The 13,780-nt window shown below is 41.6% G+C and overlaps 1 protein-coding gene across 5 annotated transcripts in view; it reads right to left on the reverse strand.

Moving 5' to 3' along the window:
* The window catches only part of LOC307181068 (immunoglobulin-binding protein 1-like), a 44,013-nt gene extending 32,763 nt beyond the window's left edge, over nt 1-11,250 (reverse strand). Inside the window, exons 1-3 of one of the 5 annotated variants that reach the window (XM_079911844.1) lie at nt 10,941-11,250; nt 10,263-10,556; nt 1,214-1,295 (exon numbers count right to left, since the gene is read on the reverse strand). In XM_079911844.1, the coding sequence (XP_079767970.1) occupies nt 1,214-1,295; nt 10,263-10,556; nt 10,941-11,131 (567 nt within the window). In that variant the 5' untranslated portion in view covers nt 11,132-11,250. Of the gene's footprint in view, nt 1-1,213; nt 1,410-10,262; nt 10,557-10,940 lie in introns of all 5 variants that reach the window. The other 4 variants (XM_079911843.1, XM_079911845.1, XM_079911847.1 and 1 more) reach the window with 4 other exon arrangements.
* Between the last annotated feature and the right edge of the window lie 2,530 nt (nt 11,251-13,780).

Consider the following 13,780-nt stretch of genomic DNA (forward strand, 5'->3'; position numbering starts at 1 on the left):
TGAAGACCCTTCTGCTAAAACCCTGTCCAATGTAATTTTGCTATTAACTGTCATGAGCTCCCTAGGGTGTTTTAGAAGTGGATGTTCCTAAATGCAAGGGGGTGAAGAATGGGTTAGTATCTTTCATATATAGGTGTATAGAAATGTTTCAAGGAAACTTGGCTGTCCAGGGGCACACCAAAGAAAAGATCAAAGAAAAGATGTTCACTTGCTTCTAAACTCCATCACTTCCAGAGCCAATCCCAATACCAAATGAGAGGGCATAAAAACAAAAAACTAAGGAGATGGGAGGATCCAGAAGAGTCCAGCCTCAGGATGCTTGTGAACCACTCATCTAGATATGCCCAAGGGGCCTTAAGGTTTTAGAATACTAATTGTTCATTCTTTGATCCTTTCACAGGAGAAACTAGGTTGATGTTACCCTGAGGCAAAAGCTCCTGAGCTAATTAGTGCAAATCAAATTAGCAAGAGTTTTCTCTGAGGACTTAAATGCCTGCAACTAGCTGATAAATTCAACTCAATTCATGTTATATTCTGAACCAAAAAATAAGTGGCAGCAGAGCCTAATATTTTGAAGTAGCAGCTCCAAAACACGGTTATGATCTTCAGAGGCAGCCAAAGTGGGGTTACAACAAATTTTCTTTACCAATATGCCCAATATTTTGTGCACAGAGATGTCCTTGCTGTGTTTCATACTTGGGTGACCTAAGGTGTGAGAGTGTATCACTGTGTAAGGTTAAATCCTGGTTTCTCCCCCAATCTAAACACATTCCATGTCTTTTGCTTTATCTTCTTTTTACTCTTTTCTCTTTCTCCAGTTACACACTTCTTCTTCATTCCCATCCTATCCCTCTTCCTGTTTATTACAGTCACGCATAGGTTTTCAAGGCCCACCTCCCTATGCCTTCCTTCAGCAGTCATGACTGCTCACAGCCCAAACCAATTTTCACTTCAGAGAAGGCTCTTTCCCTCCTAGCATGTCACAAAATTACAAAAGACTGGAAGTGTGTTACAGGTTAGAAAACACTGGGGAACAATACTATAAGCTAGAAAGAAAGCTATCCTAGTGAACCTTCAGCCTTCCTCCACTAATCTTAATAAGAACAATGATTTTATGGAGACTTAAAAGGATTTTAATTCGATTACTCTCCTGTAGAAGATTCAAATCTGTGACAGTAGCTTTTTTAGCGATATAGGCAGCAACCAGGCTTACCTCTTTTGAAGAGTCTTCTCCTCTCAAGATCTTTATCTCCTGGTCAATGCTCTCAATCTCTTCTAGGCTGATACCAATCCACCTTCGAAGGTGAAGGAGGTAATATTCATGAACATGCTCGTCATCTGCCTGACCACTTTCCACAGCAGATTTCATTGCAGACAACCTATTCTCCACCTCCTTCTTCTGCTTGTATCTGTTCCACAGAAACACATTAGCCATGAACTTAAAAATAAAGAGGTGTTCCTTCAAAAGAAGGCCACAATACAATTTTACCTTTACAAATGACCAGGTACACCGATTTCCATTTAGGCAAAAATACAGATTCTATATCTCAGAATTTGCCACCAAGGCAGTTCTCTTAAGACTACAAGGCAATGAAGCGATCAGCAGAAGCTGAGAAATACATTCTGAAACCAGAAAAAGATCGAAGTAACCTGATCTGAGCAACTCTTCCCATATTTTGAGATGGGAGTGCCTTAGCAACTTTATGACATCAACCTTTACTAGGTTGGGTGCTTAGTATATACAATGTCCATTTGGGAATTACAGATTCAAATAGTCATAGAATCTTAGGGGTCATTTACCTGCCATTGATGCTGGAATTCCTTGTGAAACAGCCTAAAAAATGGTCATCTCTTCTTTTCTTATGGGCAAAACATTTCCAGCTCCTCTAACTCATCCTAGTATAATTTGAAGACTCATATCCACCCCGCCTGCCTTTTTCAAGATGCCTTCTAGTACGTTATCTGTCACTCACTGGACGACTATTTACTGAGCACCTATTGTGTGACAGGTACTGTTCTCAGTGCTTGAGACACAACAGTGCATACAAGAAAGTCCTTGTTCTCTTAAAGCTTTCATTCTAGTGTGAGAAGACAGAGAAAAAGAAATAGATGAGTCAGGTGGTGGTGAAGTGCTCTGAAGAAGGAAAAAAAGCAAGGTAAAGTGGATAGAGTGATGGTGCAAAAGTAGGGGTGAGAGACTTCTTTGAAGAGATGACATTTGAGGAAAGACTTCAAGGAAATAAGGATGGAAGCCATGCCAGTATGTGAAACAGTGTTCTAAGGGAGAAAAGCAAATATGAAGCGCCTGGGGTGGGAGAGTGCTGGCCTGACATGTTTGAGAAATAGCAAGGAGGTCAGTGTGGCTGGCATGGCGTGAAGAATAATAGGAAGTGAGGTCAGAGAGATAGCCAGGACCATAATTTGTAGAACCTGTAGGCCAAGAAGACATGAAATATCAAATGTCATGATATTTTGAGAAGAGAAAGCCACTGGAAGCTTTAAAGTAGAATACATGAAATGAACTTTTTTTTAATGGACTACTCTGTTGTGTGTAGACTGTGGGCAATGGGGGGAGGCAAGTGTGGAGCACGAAAATCTGTAAGAGGATATTGCCACAATCCAGGTGAGAGACAGTGATGTGAAATAGGGAGGTGGTGAGATGTGGACGCAATTAAAATATAACAGTATTTGTTGATTTATTGGATGTAAGGTCTTGAGGCAAAGACAGGAGTCAAGAGAAAACTCCATGACTTCCAAGAGAAGTATCTTGAAATGTCTATGTCTGGAACCCCACACTTAGACCTCCAGAATCAGACACTCCTCTGTGCTTGTTCACCCAAATCTAGAGTTCTTAACTTGAGGTCCACGGACAGAGTTTGGAGGGAGGGATGTTCTTGAACTCCCCGAAATTTTGTATAGAATTCTATGTGTATGCTTCTTCTTCTTCTTTTTTTTTCTCCCTGGGGAGAGGTTAAGGAGGTCCACGACCCACAAAAAGTCAAGAACCTCCCCTCTGGAAACATTCTTTATTATAAAAACTTTTAGGCTCTTCTGCTCCTTTTAATCAATAAGTGGGCACTTTATGTAATGTTACAAATAACTGTCACAGCATCATCATAGGTGGCCTTCTGAGTCAAACACTACACAGGTCAGTTCCTACTTCATGAATTCTATTACAGATATCACTTGAGAACATTTAACTCTGGTGCCACTCCTACCCCCATCCTCTTTCCTGGATGTACCTAAGTCAGGAAAAAAAATACACACACACACACACACACACACATATCAGGGCCTTAGAATGTATGTAATCCAGGGTATATTCTTGGTTAGTCTACTGGGCCTTTGAATAAGGTTCCTGTGCTTCCTTTCCTATCCTCTGCATGCATGTGGTCTAGTCACATTCTCTGGTCTTTCCTTCTTCTGTACTTCCTTTGCTTCTATGACTTTGCTCCTAGTCATCTTTGGGACTTCTAAGTTCCTGAACTCCTATTCTTTGGGGCCAGTGTTTTTTAAACCTTTCTGTCTTAGCAGAAGAACGCTTTCTTCTTATAAGAGCTTATTTGGACCTCCAAAAAGTAATAAAAGATAAAATCCACCTTGGTTAAATCAGAGGAGGGCTCCCAACATGCCCCCTACCCATGCACTGTGGTGGAATCTTAGGGCTCGAAGGAACAGATTGTAAACCACTGTCCTAGGCCTTTGTCACTGTTCTAGATTTCCTATGGTGAGCCGCTGCATGCAAACACTCCCTATCACCCTAGAATTCCCCACTGCCTGACACCCTCCTGACTCTGGGCAACTTTCATCATTCATTCCCCTTTTCTGTTCCCAAGGTGCTGAAGAGAGGTAACGAATTACAAATTTGTGTCAAATGAGTCAACTACAAATTCATATGATCAAACCTCAGTGGAACGGTCACTCTTGTTCAGCTATCTTTTTGCTCATTTTTTTGTGGATTCCATGCCACCATCATGCTCACCAGATGGCCAGCCAATGTACAAATTCAATTTCCCTTTTTAACTTAAAATCTCTATAGCTTCACCTTTCCTCCTCTCCTCTTGCCTTTAAGCAGCTAATGTCTTTACCATTCCACTTTGGCTATCAATCCTGTCCCCACCCACATTCTTCCAAGCCTCACTCAATCATCCTCCCTGTCATTAGCAGTTACAATTTTTTACTCTACTGGTGCCTTTCCCCTATCCTAGAAACACCTTCCCTCAATCCATGTTCTGCCTTTTCAAATGACCACTTTTCTCTCTTTTCTAAACAGCACTAGAACTGGGAATTTGAAGACCTGAGTCTAAAGCCTGCGGGGCTTCCCTGGTGGCGCAGTTGTTGAGAGTCCGCCTGCTGATGCAGGGGACTCGGGTTCGTGCCCCAGTCTGGGAAGATCCCACATGCCGCGGAGTGGCTGGGCCCGTGAGCCATGGCCGCTGAGCCTGCGCGTCTGGAGCCTGTGCTCCGCAACGGGAGAGGCCACAACAGTGAGAGGCCCGCGTACCACAAAAAAACAAAAACAAAAATAAAGCCTGGTCACTTACCAGCCATGTAACTTTGGACAAGTCAGTACTCAGAGCCCATTTCCTTATTTCTAAAATGGGATAATATCTGCTTCATGGGGCTGTTAAGAGGGTCAAATAAACAATATTCATGAAAGTGCTTTGTAAGCAGCAATATATTGTTATCTGATGGGAAAAACTGACGTTAAGGGAGGCCAGATGATACCCATCTACTAGGTGGCAGAAATTGGACTGGTAACCCCAGGCCTGGCTCCAAAGCCCAGGTTTTTTCTGCTATACTCTATTGTTTCCATCTTTCTGATGACTACTCTGTCCTTCCCAAAGATACCTCAAATACCTACTATGATCCAACTACCGGTTGGGTACCAAGGATATAATGATATAATTAGGATACTAAGGATAAAATTAGTCAAGGTCTCTGACCTTTAGAACTTCCAAGTCTAGAAAATAACAGATTGTTATGGCCTGGTAAGTAACATAAACTAAGTGCTACAGTATTTGGGAGGGAAGACAGGTAGAGAGAAGCTTCAAAGAGGATATGACATTTGTCCTCTCTCTTCCCCATGCTTCTGTAAGTACTTTTACCTGTACCTTGTTGAGTCTCTTACCTCTGCTCTTTCTTTCCTCTTCCTTCTCCCTTAATTTGCCCCAAGGTTTTATCCTTGACTTTTTTCTCTCTCTACATGTTTTTTCTTGGCAAACTATCCACACCCAGTGACACTCCTGAATTTTTAGCACTAGTAGCAAAACAGTCTGATAAGTTTTAGTTACACGTTTCCATCTGTCTATGGACATGGCTGTCCAGTTGTCACTTCAGGACCTAAATTCAGTAAACCTAAAACTAGACTCATTACTTACCCAGCTTCTACTTCTCCAGTTCTGTTGAAAGAATGTAGGTACAGTTAATCAAGACTTATGCCTCAAAGATGGGAATTAGAGAAGATATGTGAAGAAACAGGTTTTGAGGGAGAGAGAGAACATACCATTCAGGTGTTTTATGTAGGATGGCCTCAGTGTGTAAAGTCATGAGGTGGGGGATAGAGGACTTACAGAAATTAAACAAGGATTTGAACAATTTGTTTTCTAATCATATAAATGCTTCTTGCAAAAGTAATATCTCTAGGTCTATCCACCTAATTACAAATAGCTCAATTTCGTTTTTTTTATGGCTGAGTAATATTCCATTGTATATATGTGCCACATCTTCTTTACCCATCTGTCATACAGAGTGAAGTAAGTCAGAAAGAGAAAGACAAATACCGTATGTTAACACATATATATGGAATTTAAGAAAAAAAATGTCATGAAGAACCTAGGGGTAAGGCAGGAATAAAGACACAGACCTACTAGAGAATGGACTTGAGGACACAGGGAGGGGGAAGGGTGAGCTGTGACAAAGTAAGAGAGTGGCATGGACACATATACACTACTAAACATAAAATAGATAGCTAGTGGGAAGCAGCCGCATAGCACAGGGAGATCAGCTCAGTGCTTTGTGACCCCCTAGAGGGGTGGGACAGGGAGGGTGGGAGGGAGGAAGATGCAAGAGGGAAGAGATATGGGAACATATGTATATGTATAACTGATTCACTTTGTTATAAAGTAGAAACTAACACACCATTGTAAAGCAATCATACTCTAATAAAGATGTAAGAAAAAAATAACATCTGATAGTTGTAACTTCATTTTTATCACTTCTTCCCAGTTGACGTACTATTATAACACGTTAACTTGTCTTTCTGCTCTTCTCTTCCCTTTCAATGTTCCATACACATCACTTCCTTATAGTCCTCCAACCATACTACTCTTAGCTTCTGCCAAATCAGACTATTCTCCATTTCCTGTACATACCTCCAACTACCCTGCCTTGGGCTTTTGCTCATGTTGTTCCCCCCTGCTTGTCAAGAATAAATATATTTTGAGCACCTTCTATATACCAAGCCCTGTGCTAGACATACCACAGAGAACAGGAGAGAAATGGCTACTGCTCTCATGAAGTATACATTCCAGTAGGGGAGAAAGACAAAGCCCAGAAAGACAGATAAATAAAGAGCATTCCATGCAAAGAGAACAACATGTACAAAGACTCTGTAGAAGGAAAGAACTGGATCTGTTCAGAACTGAAAGAAGGCTATTACGGCAGCAGTCTAGTGAACAAGAGGAGTATGATATATGACGAGATTGGAGAGAGGCAGGTGCCAGATCATCCAGGTCTTTTTGGATATTTCAAGTGCGAGATGCTGGTGGCCTAGATGAAGGTATGATAGTGGAGAAAGAGAAACAGAAGGACATAAGGTACGTTTTGTAGCTAGAACTTGCAGGCCTTGTTGATGGACTGGATGTGGCAATTCAGAAGGGAGGAACTGAAGCTAACTCCCACGTTTCTGGCTTAAAACCTGGGTGAGTGGTGGTCTGTTTATTGAGATGGTAAAGACATGAGTGTGGGGGCACATTTGGGGATTAAAAAGCCAGCAGTTCAATTTAGGGCATGTTAAGTTTAAGATGTCTGTGAAACATCCACATATGGTATGGTGTTCAAAGTCAGGAGAGGTCTGGGTTAGTGATATAAATATGGGAGCCATTAGCGAAAAGATAGTGTTGGTATCTCATCTGTCAGGCATTAAAAAACAAATTCACAGATCAAGCTTTCTAACCAAAGAAATGCAAACCAAAACAATGTGGTATCTTTCCTGCTTGCCCATCTGGGTTTTCTAAGTGTTGCCATTCAATACTGTTGCAGTGGGACATACTTTGAAACTTTGTTATTGTGGAAAGCAATATAATTACCATCAAGAGCCAAAATATTCAAACCTTTTGATTTAGCCACTGGTCCTTCTAGAAATCTGTCCTACAGGAACAGTGACAGATGCAGTTATGTTTCCTCATAACAAATCAACAAATCAACCCATAAACAGGCTAAGCATGACAATAAAAGATAAGTTTAAATAATTATGATATGACTGTTAAGCTGGAATACTATTTAACTATTAAATACCACAGCGTCAAAAGACATTGGGAAACCAAAACAGGATGTTAGGTTTAAAAAAAAAAGGATTAAAAAATCTATATTTATGGTATTCTTCCAAATTTATTAACTAAAATAACTATATATCTGGAAGGAAATACATCAGATAGTTAACAAAGATCATCTCTGAGTGCTAGGATGAAGAATTATTTTTAATTTAAAAAAATGTTCTGTTTTCCAAATTTCTACAATGAGTATTATTACTTTTACATTCAGGCTAACCTATAATTTGCATTTTTAACCATCCTTCTAGTCTCACCTCAAATGCAACTACATTCGGAAACCTTTCCCTTAACCCTCCAACCAGATGTGATCACTCCCTGGTCTTTGTCCACAACACCATTTGCATCTCTCTAGTGCATTTACAGTCTTTTTTTGGGTTATATTATGATTATTTGGATACCAAACTCACTGTTTAAACTACTGTTATATGCCAATGGGCTTCCTACCTTCCTATATTACGATTATTTGGATACCAAACTCACTGTTTAAACTACTGTTATATGCCAATGGGCTTCCTACCTTCTTACAAAGGACATGATACTGAATTCCACTTCATATCAGTCTATCCCATTTCCTCAAAAATCATTCTCTGTCACTCACTAGCTCTTAACTTTATTATTCTTTAAAGCCCTTACCACCTAAAATCACATTTTTATTTACTAGCTTACTGTCTGTCTCCTCCACCAAAACAAGAGCTCCATGAGGTCATGGACTTTGTCTGGGTCTCCATTACTTAGCACACAGTAAAGGCTCAATAAATATGTTAACTGAATCAATCAATTTTCAGGTCTCTAGACCAGGCCTCTCCTCTGAGCTTCATGCTACAGATACCTTGACTTGGATGTCTCCTAGGCACCTTAAATGCAACATGTCTCAATATACAATTCATACTCTCCCCTATCTGTTCTTCCTCTTCTATTCCCCCATCTCAATGAGTTCCACAGCCACCCACCTACATCAGAAACATGGACATCTTCCTTGCTGCTTCCTTCTACCCTACCTGTCACAACCAATTGATCATTTTCTGCAGATTCAACCCTATAAATATATCCCCTCCATCCCTTCTGCCATTGCAGTAGTAATGTCTCATCACCTCTGTGACGTAACTGAATCTAATCTTCTCCCTCAGAATGCTTCCTAACTGCTGCCAGAGTATGCCAGTTAAAATGCAAATATGACCTTGCTACCCTTTAAGACAAAAAAAAAACCCACCTCCGGTGGATCCCTAGTCACAAACAAATCTCAAGCTCTTTAGCATAGCCTAATAATAGGTAAGATTTATAGAATATTTACTATGTAACACATACTATGCTAGCTGTTTTATGTGGCTTATTTTATTAATGCCTCTTAACCCTATGAGATAGGTACCACTGTTACTTAGACTTCACATATGAGGAAACCTGAGGCTCAGACAGGTTACATAAGTTACCCAAAGTTCAATGTCTTATAAGTAAAGCTGGTCTCAAACCCAGGTCTCTCATTCCACAACCGGTACTCAGTTACAAAGATACAACAATAGCTGACTTTTGAGCGCTTACTGTATCGGACAATGTGGTAAGAGCTTTTTCTCTGCTATTTTATAGGACCTATTATTATCCAATTTGACATCTGGGGAAATTAAGGCACTGAGGGATTAAGCAACCTACCCAAAATCAGAATGATTAAATTTTGGAGCTGGGATTCAAACCCCCTTCCCAAGTTCTCAGGAACAAGGTCATTCTTTCACCTTCCTCGCACTCCAAGCTCTCCTTGGTGTGAACCCTACAAATTCTTCAGCACCATTCTTTCCCCTTCTTCACCACCCACTTTGTGTCCTAGCAACACCTAATTGCTTACGGTTGTTCCCCACCCCAGCACTGTGGTCTTTAATGTCCCTGTAGCTTTACTAATGCTATTATCTCTGCTGGCTAAAGCCCTCCTTTCTTCTTCCTCTAGATGATACTCCTATGCATCCTTAAACAACTCATCACAGGAGTCACCTCGTCCAGGGAGCCTTCTCCTCTCTCCTGCTCCCTCTTTGGTTAGGTGCCCCTCCTGTCTGCTCTCCCGATAAGCTGTGCATTTCCCTATCACATCATTTTATAATTTATACTGTTTCTATGCCTCTATTCCTCACCACACTGCATGCTCCTCCAAGGCAGAGACCACCCATATTCATACAAACGCCCATACTTAGTTTGAATCCCCAGTGCCTAGCATAGCTCCTAAACACTGTGAGCACGCTTTTTAAAAAACTAAACTAAGAGAGTAAGCAAGGTGTTCAAGGTCACATAATAAAGTATGCCAGTACTAATATTAGTTCAGGATGTTACACACCTCATCCAGTATTGTTAGAACAGAGCTTCCCAATCAATTGACCATAAATGGACTATAGGTACAAGATATTTGTGCCCTTCAGAGATACCTCACTGTACCATGTGAGTATTGCTGTGCTGTGATGTGGGAGAGACTGGGAGACACTCTGCTAAACTACATTGCTGTTGTTGGCAACCATAAGGTGCTAGGGATCTGACAGTTAGGTATGATCATTTCAACCAAGGCAGTGGTTTCTTGAGAAACTCAGGAGTTTGCTCTCACCAGGGCCTATGCTAAATAAGAATCCAAAGAGTGACACACACCATTGTTTCCCACCCCACCCCCAGAAAAAAAAAACAAACATGCACCCCTCCCCACCAACAGCACTGCCATTGGGCAGTCCTCAAATGACCCACCTCTCTATTTTAGCCTGTCTCTGAGATGCCATAGCAACGAGGCTAGGATAGGCCATGGAGGAATTAGCAGTGTTATTTTCAGTGGAGTTGGTCTTGGTTTTGGGCAGCTCAAACTCTGCCACATGATAGTATTGGCACTGAGTTAAGTAGTTTAAAAAGCGTTCTCGAGCCCACTGCAAATTATCTAGACGCTTGCTGGGGTTGACTTGTTTCATGGCGAATGCTCCTTGAAATGCTGGCACCATCAGGTACTTCAGATCGCTGGAGACAATCTCTTCCAAATCTTCATTTCGGCTGGAAAGAGCAAAGAGAAGGCTGTGAAGTCTGGCTGGGCATTAAAACTGTGGCCCTGTCTTCCTGGGGGAGGGAAGGGCTGGGGTGTGGGTGTGGGTGGGACAAAGGGAGGAGGCACCGGGAACAGCTGCCAGTTTTCTTCACTGACAGTGGCTGTGCGCTCACACCCAATGCCTATGCAAATAGCCAACACTAGGGAGCAGAGTCGTGTGATACTTATCTCGGAAGAGAAGTGGAGAATGTAAACAATGTACACAAGGTCGCAGTGGGAGGTAGGAAAGAAAGGCTCCGGGTTTTAAAGGTCTCCTGCACCCATGATCAATGGTTCCGCCCTTGGTAACTATTATTACCTACGTTCTCAGTCATACTACCCTCTCCCCATACCTGAACAAGTCGAGCTCCGATAACATTTCGGCAGCCTTCTTCAGGAGGTCCAATCCCTTGAGCACCTTATCTTGGATGATGCGGGAGCCGGTGGGTTCAGTCGCGACTTCCACTTCGTCCAGAAGCTGCTTGCTGGTTTCGAACAGCTCGGGGAGCCGCGGCGGCAGTAACTCGTCTTCGGCCGTTGCCATCTTGGGGCAGGGAAGAACACCGAAGACCTCACTTCCGGCCCTGGGACAAATGGGCGGGGCTGCCAGCAACGAAACCGGACGGGGCGCAACATTGGTCCAGTGGCTCCATTGTTACCTAGGCGTCGGACGACTACTAGAAGCGGCTGTCAGATAAACCTAGCAACTGTTTCCGTAGACTCATTTTACCAGGCTGTCTATTACCAGTATTAGGCATCTGTTACAGACACACAACGCGCGAACAAACAAGCAAACCCTAGGTGCTGCTTTTCGCGTGTCTACTCGTCGCCGATCCGGGTCTGGGCAGTGCCGTACGCTCTGAGGCGCGGGTGTGATGAGGCTGCTGTTTCTAAAACAGTATTTGTGAGACTAAAGATAATTTGTTCCTGCATATTTGCTTGGATTAAGACATAGTTTTACTGTTGCCTAAGAGAAAAAAAAATATGCAGAATTTGAATTTGGTCTTGAACTTTGTAAGCCATTTTTCTATGGCTTTCAAAATGACAGTCTTCATGAGAATCGCCAGTTACTTTCACAGTGCATATCGTATATTCACATCATCATTTATGTATTACATTGCATCTTATTGAGATAATACCAAGACTAAAAAGTGGTTAGAAAAAAGGTAATAATAACAATGAGTCATTTATTGTGTTTCTGTGTGTAAACACTTTATCCCATTAAATCCCTGTTGTGTATGAGACATTTTAAAAAAAAATCCTAGTTTAGGGGAACCAGAAGGGCCCTTAGAAATCTTGTAAGTATAATGTCACTTAAACTTTTTGTAGTAGCAGAACTCTTTTTCCAAACCAAATTTTAGACAGGCCCATAGTTTTTAAAAGGGCTGCTGTGTTTGAAGTAGATACACAGAAGCCTTCCAACTCAGCCCATCTTTTCCCCAACTTGTGCAGTGGCACACAAGGCACCAAAGCACTTCTGAGGGCTCTAAGCACTCGAGGGCTCTAAGTAACACAGTATAAAAAGCACTAATCTAGCACAGCCCCCTCATTTAGCAGATGAAGAAACTGAGACCCTGAGAAGTTAGGTAACTTGCCCAAAGTTGCAGAGCTAGGATGACTAACTGGTCGACAGTATATAGAGTGAGTCGGAATGGGGAGAAACTAAAGTCCAGGAAAATAGTAGAAAGAATTTTAAGTAATCTATGCATAACTACAGAAATGAGATGACCTTTCAAGTATTTCCTGTTGTGCTTCTCTGATCGAAATGATGTTCATTTGTCATGTTTGGACCAACACAGATTTGTTATCTTAGATAAATTTTGTGAGTCATGAGAGAAATGGTATAGTAGACCTTTTCTGGCCTGTCTGAATTGAGGCACTTGGCAATTTAGACCTTCTTTGGTCTACTGCTGTTTTGTCTTGAGCGAGTAATGTTCTACTGATATTTGTACCTGTAATGCCAGCAATAACACTAGATGAGGTCATATTGTGCACAGTGTAAAGCCAAGAGCAGGCTGTAACTTGCCAAAAATTATATATGGAATAATGACTTAATCCCTAGTGTTCAAACTATCTTCACTAAGTATTTCTGAGATTTGAATTTGCCTCCCTAGTAGCCTGTTTCTGAATGAAGAAGTTCATTAAGCCATGAAAGGAAAAACTCCAGTACAATGAAGACTGAATTAAATGAAAGATTTAAATTCCTTGTATATCCAACTCTGAGGAATGTGGTAAAACAGTTACAAACACTCTGGAGACTGATATTTGAGTCCTACGTCTGCTACTGAGTAGCTGTGTGACCTTACAGAAGTTCCTTCCTTTCCACATTAGTTATGTGCTACCTAAATCCTAGGCACTGGAAATTTAAAGAACAAGACACTGGGTTTGAGACCTTAAGGGGCCCATAGTTCAATGGGAAAGACCAGTAAACAAGTAATCAAATAGGAATTTGGTAAGAATGGAGGGAATAACTTTAGCCCTGAGGGGGGCATTCTGTTAAAGGTCAAACTCCATACCTGACTTTCTGATCCTTTTGACCTGCTGCTGACATCCTTTTCATTCTGTTCACCCATGGATCCTAAGCTCCACCTTTAGCTGACTCTCCTAGTTCTCCAAACTATCATGTCCTCTTAGGCCTTCATGCATTTACATGGGTCGTGCCTTCTGCCTGCAATGTCCTTCTCTCCGTTGTCTGCCTGGCAAATCTGTATTTAGTACTGACAACTTAGCTGAAGGATCACTTCCTCCAGAAAGCATTTCCTGTTCGTTTACCTGCAGGTGAGGTATCCTCCTCTTAGCTCTTACAGCACTTTATTCATTTCCCTATGACAGTACTGGACTATGGTTTTCTTTATTCACAGCTGTCTCTCAGTAGCCTGAGAGCTCCTTGAGGTCAGGGAGTGTCTTGTTTGACTTTGTTTACCTCAGCACAGCACCTGACACTGTGGGGTCATTAAGTAGGGACTCAGTGTTAAATGAATTACAAACAATAATACCTTACCTTCTCTGAGTGCTCATTTCCTGCCTGTGCTAAGTATTTTATATGCATTTTCTCAATCCCTACAACTGCCCTAAGAAATAGGTGTTGTTATATCCTTATTTTACAGATGAGGAAATTGTGGCTCAGAGAGGTTAAAGTAACTGGCCCTTTAGTGTTCCCTTACCACATTATTTGAACCCAACTGCATTGAAT

The sequence above is a fragment of the Stenella coeruleoalba genome (genome assembly GCF_951394435.1).
Source record: "Stenella coeruleoalba genome assembly, chromosome: Y".
Taxonomy (NCBI): domain Eukaryota; kingdom Metazoa; phylum Chordata; class Mammalia; order Artiodactyla; family Delphinidae; genus Stenella; species Stenella coeruleoalba.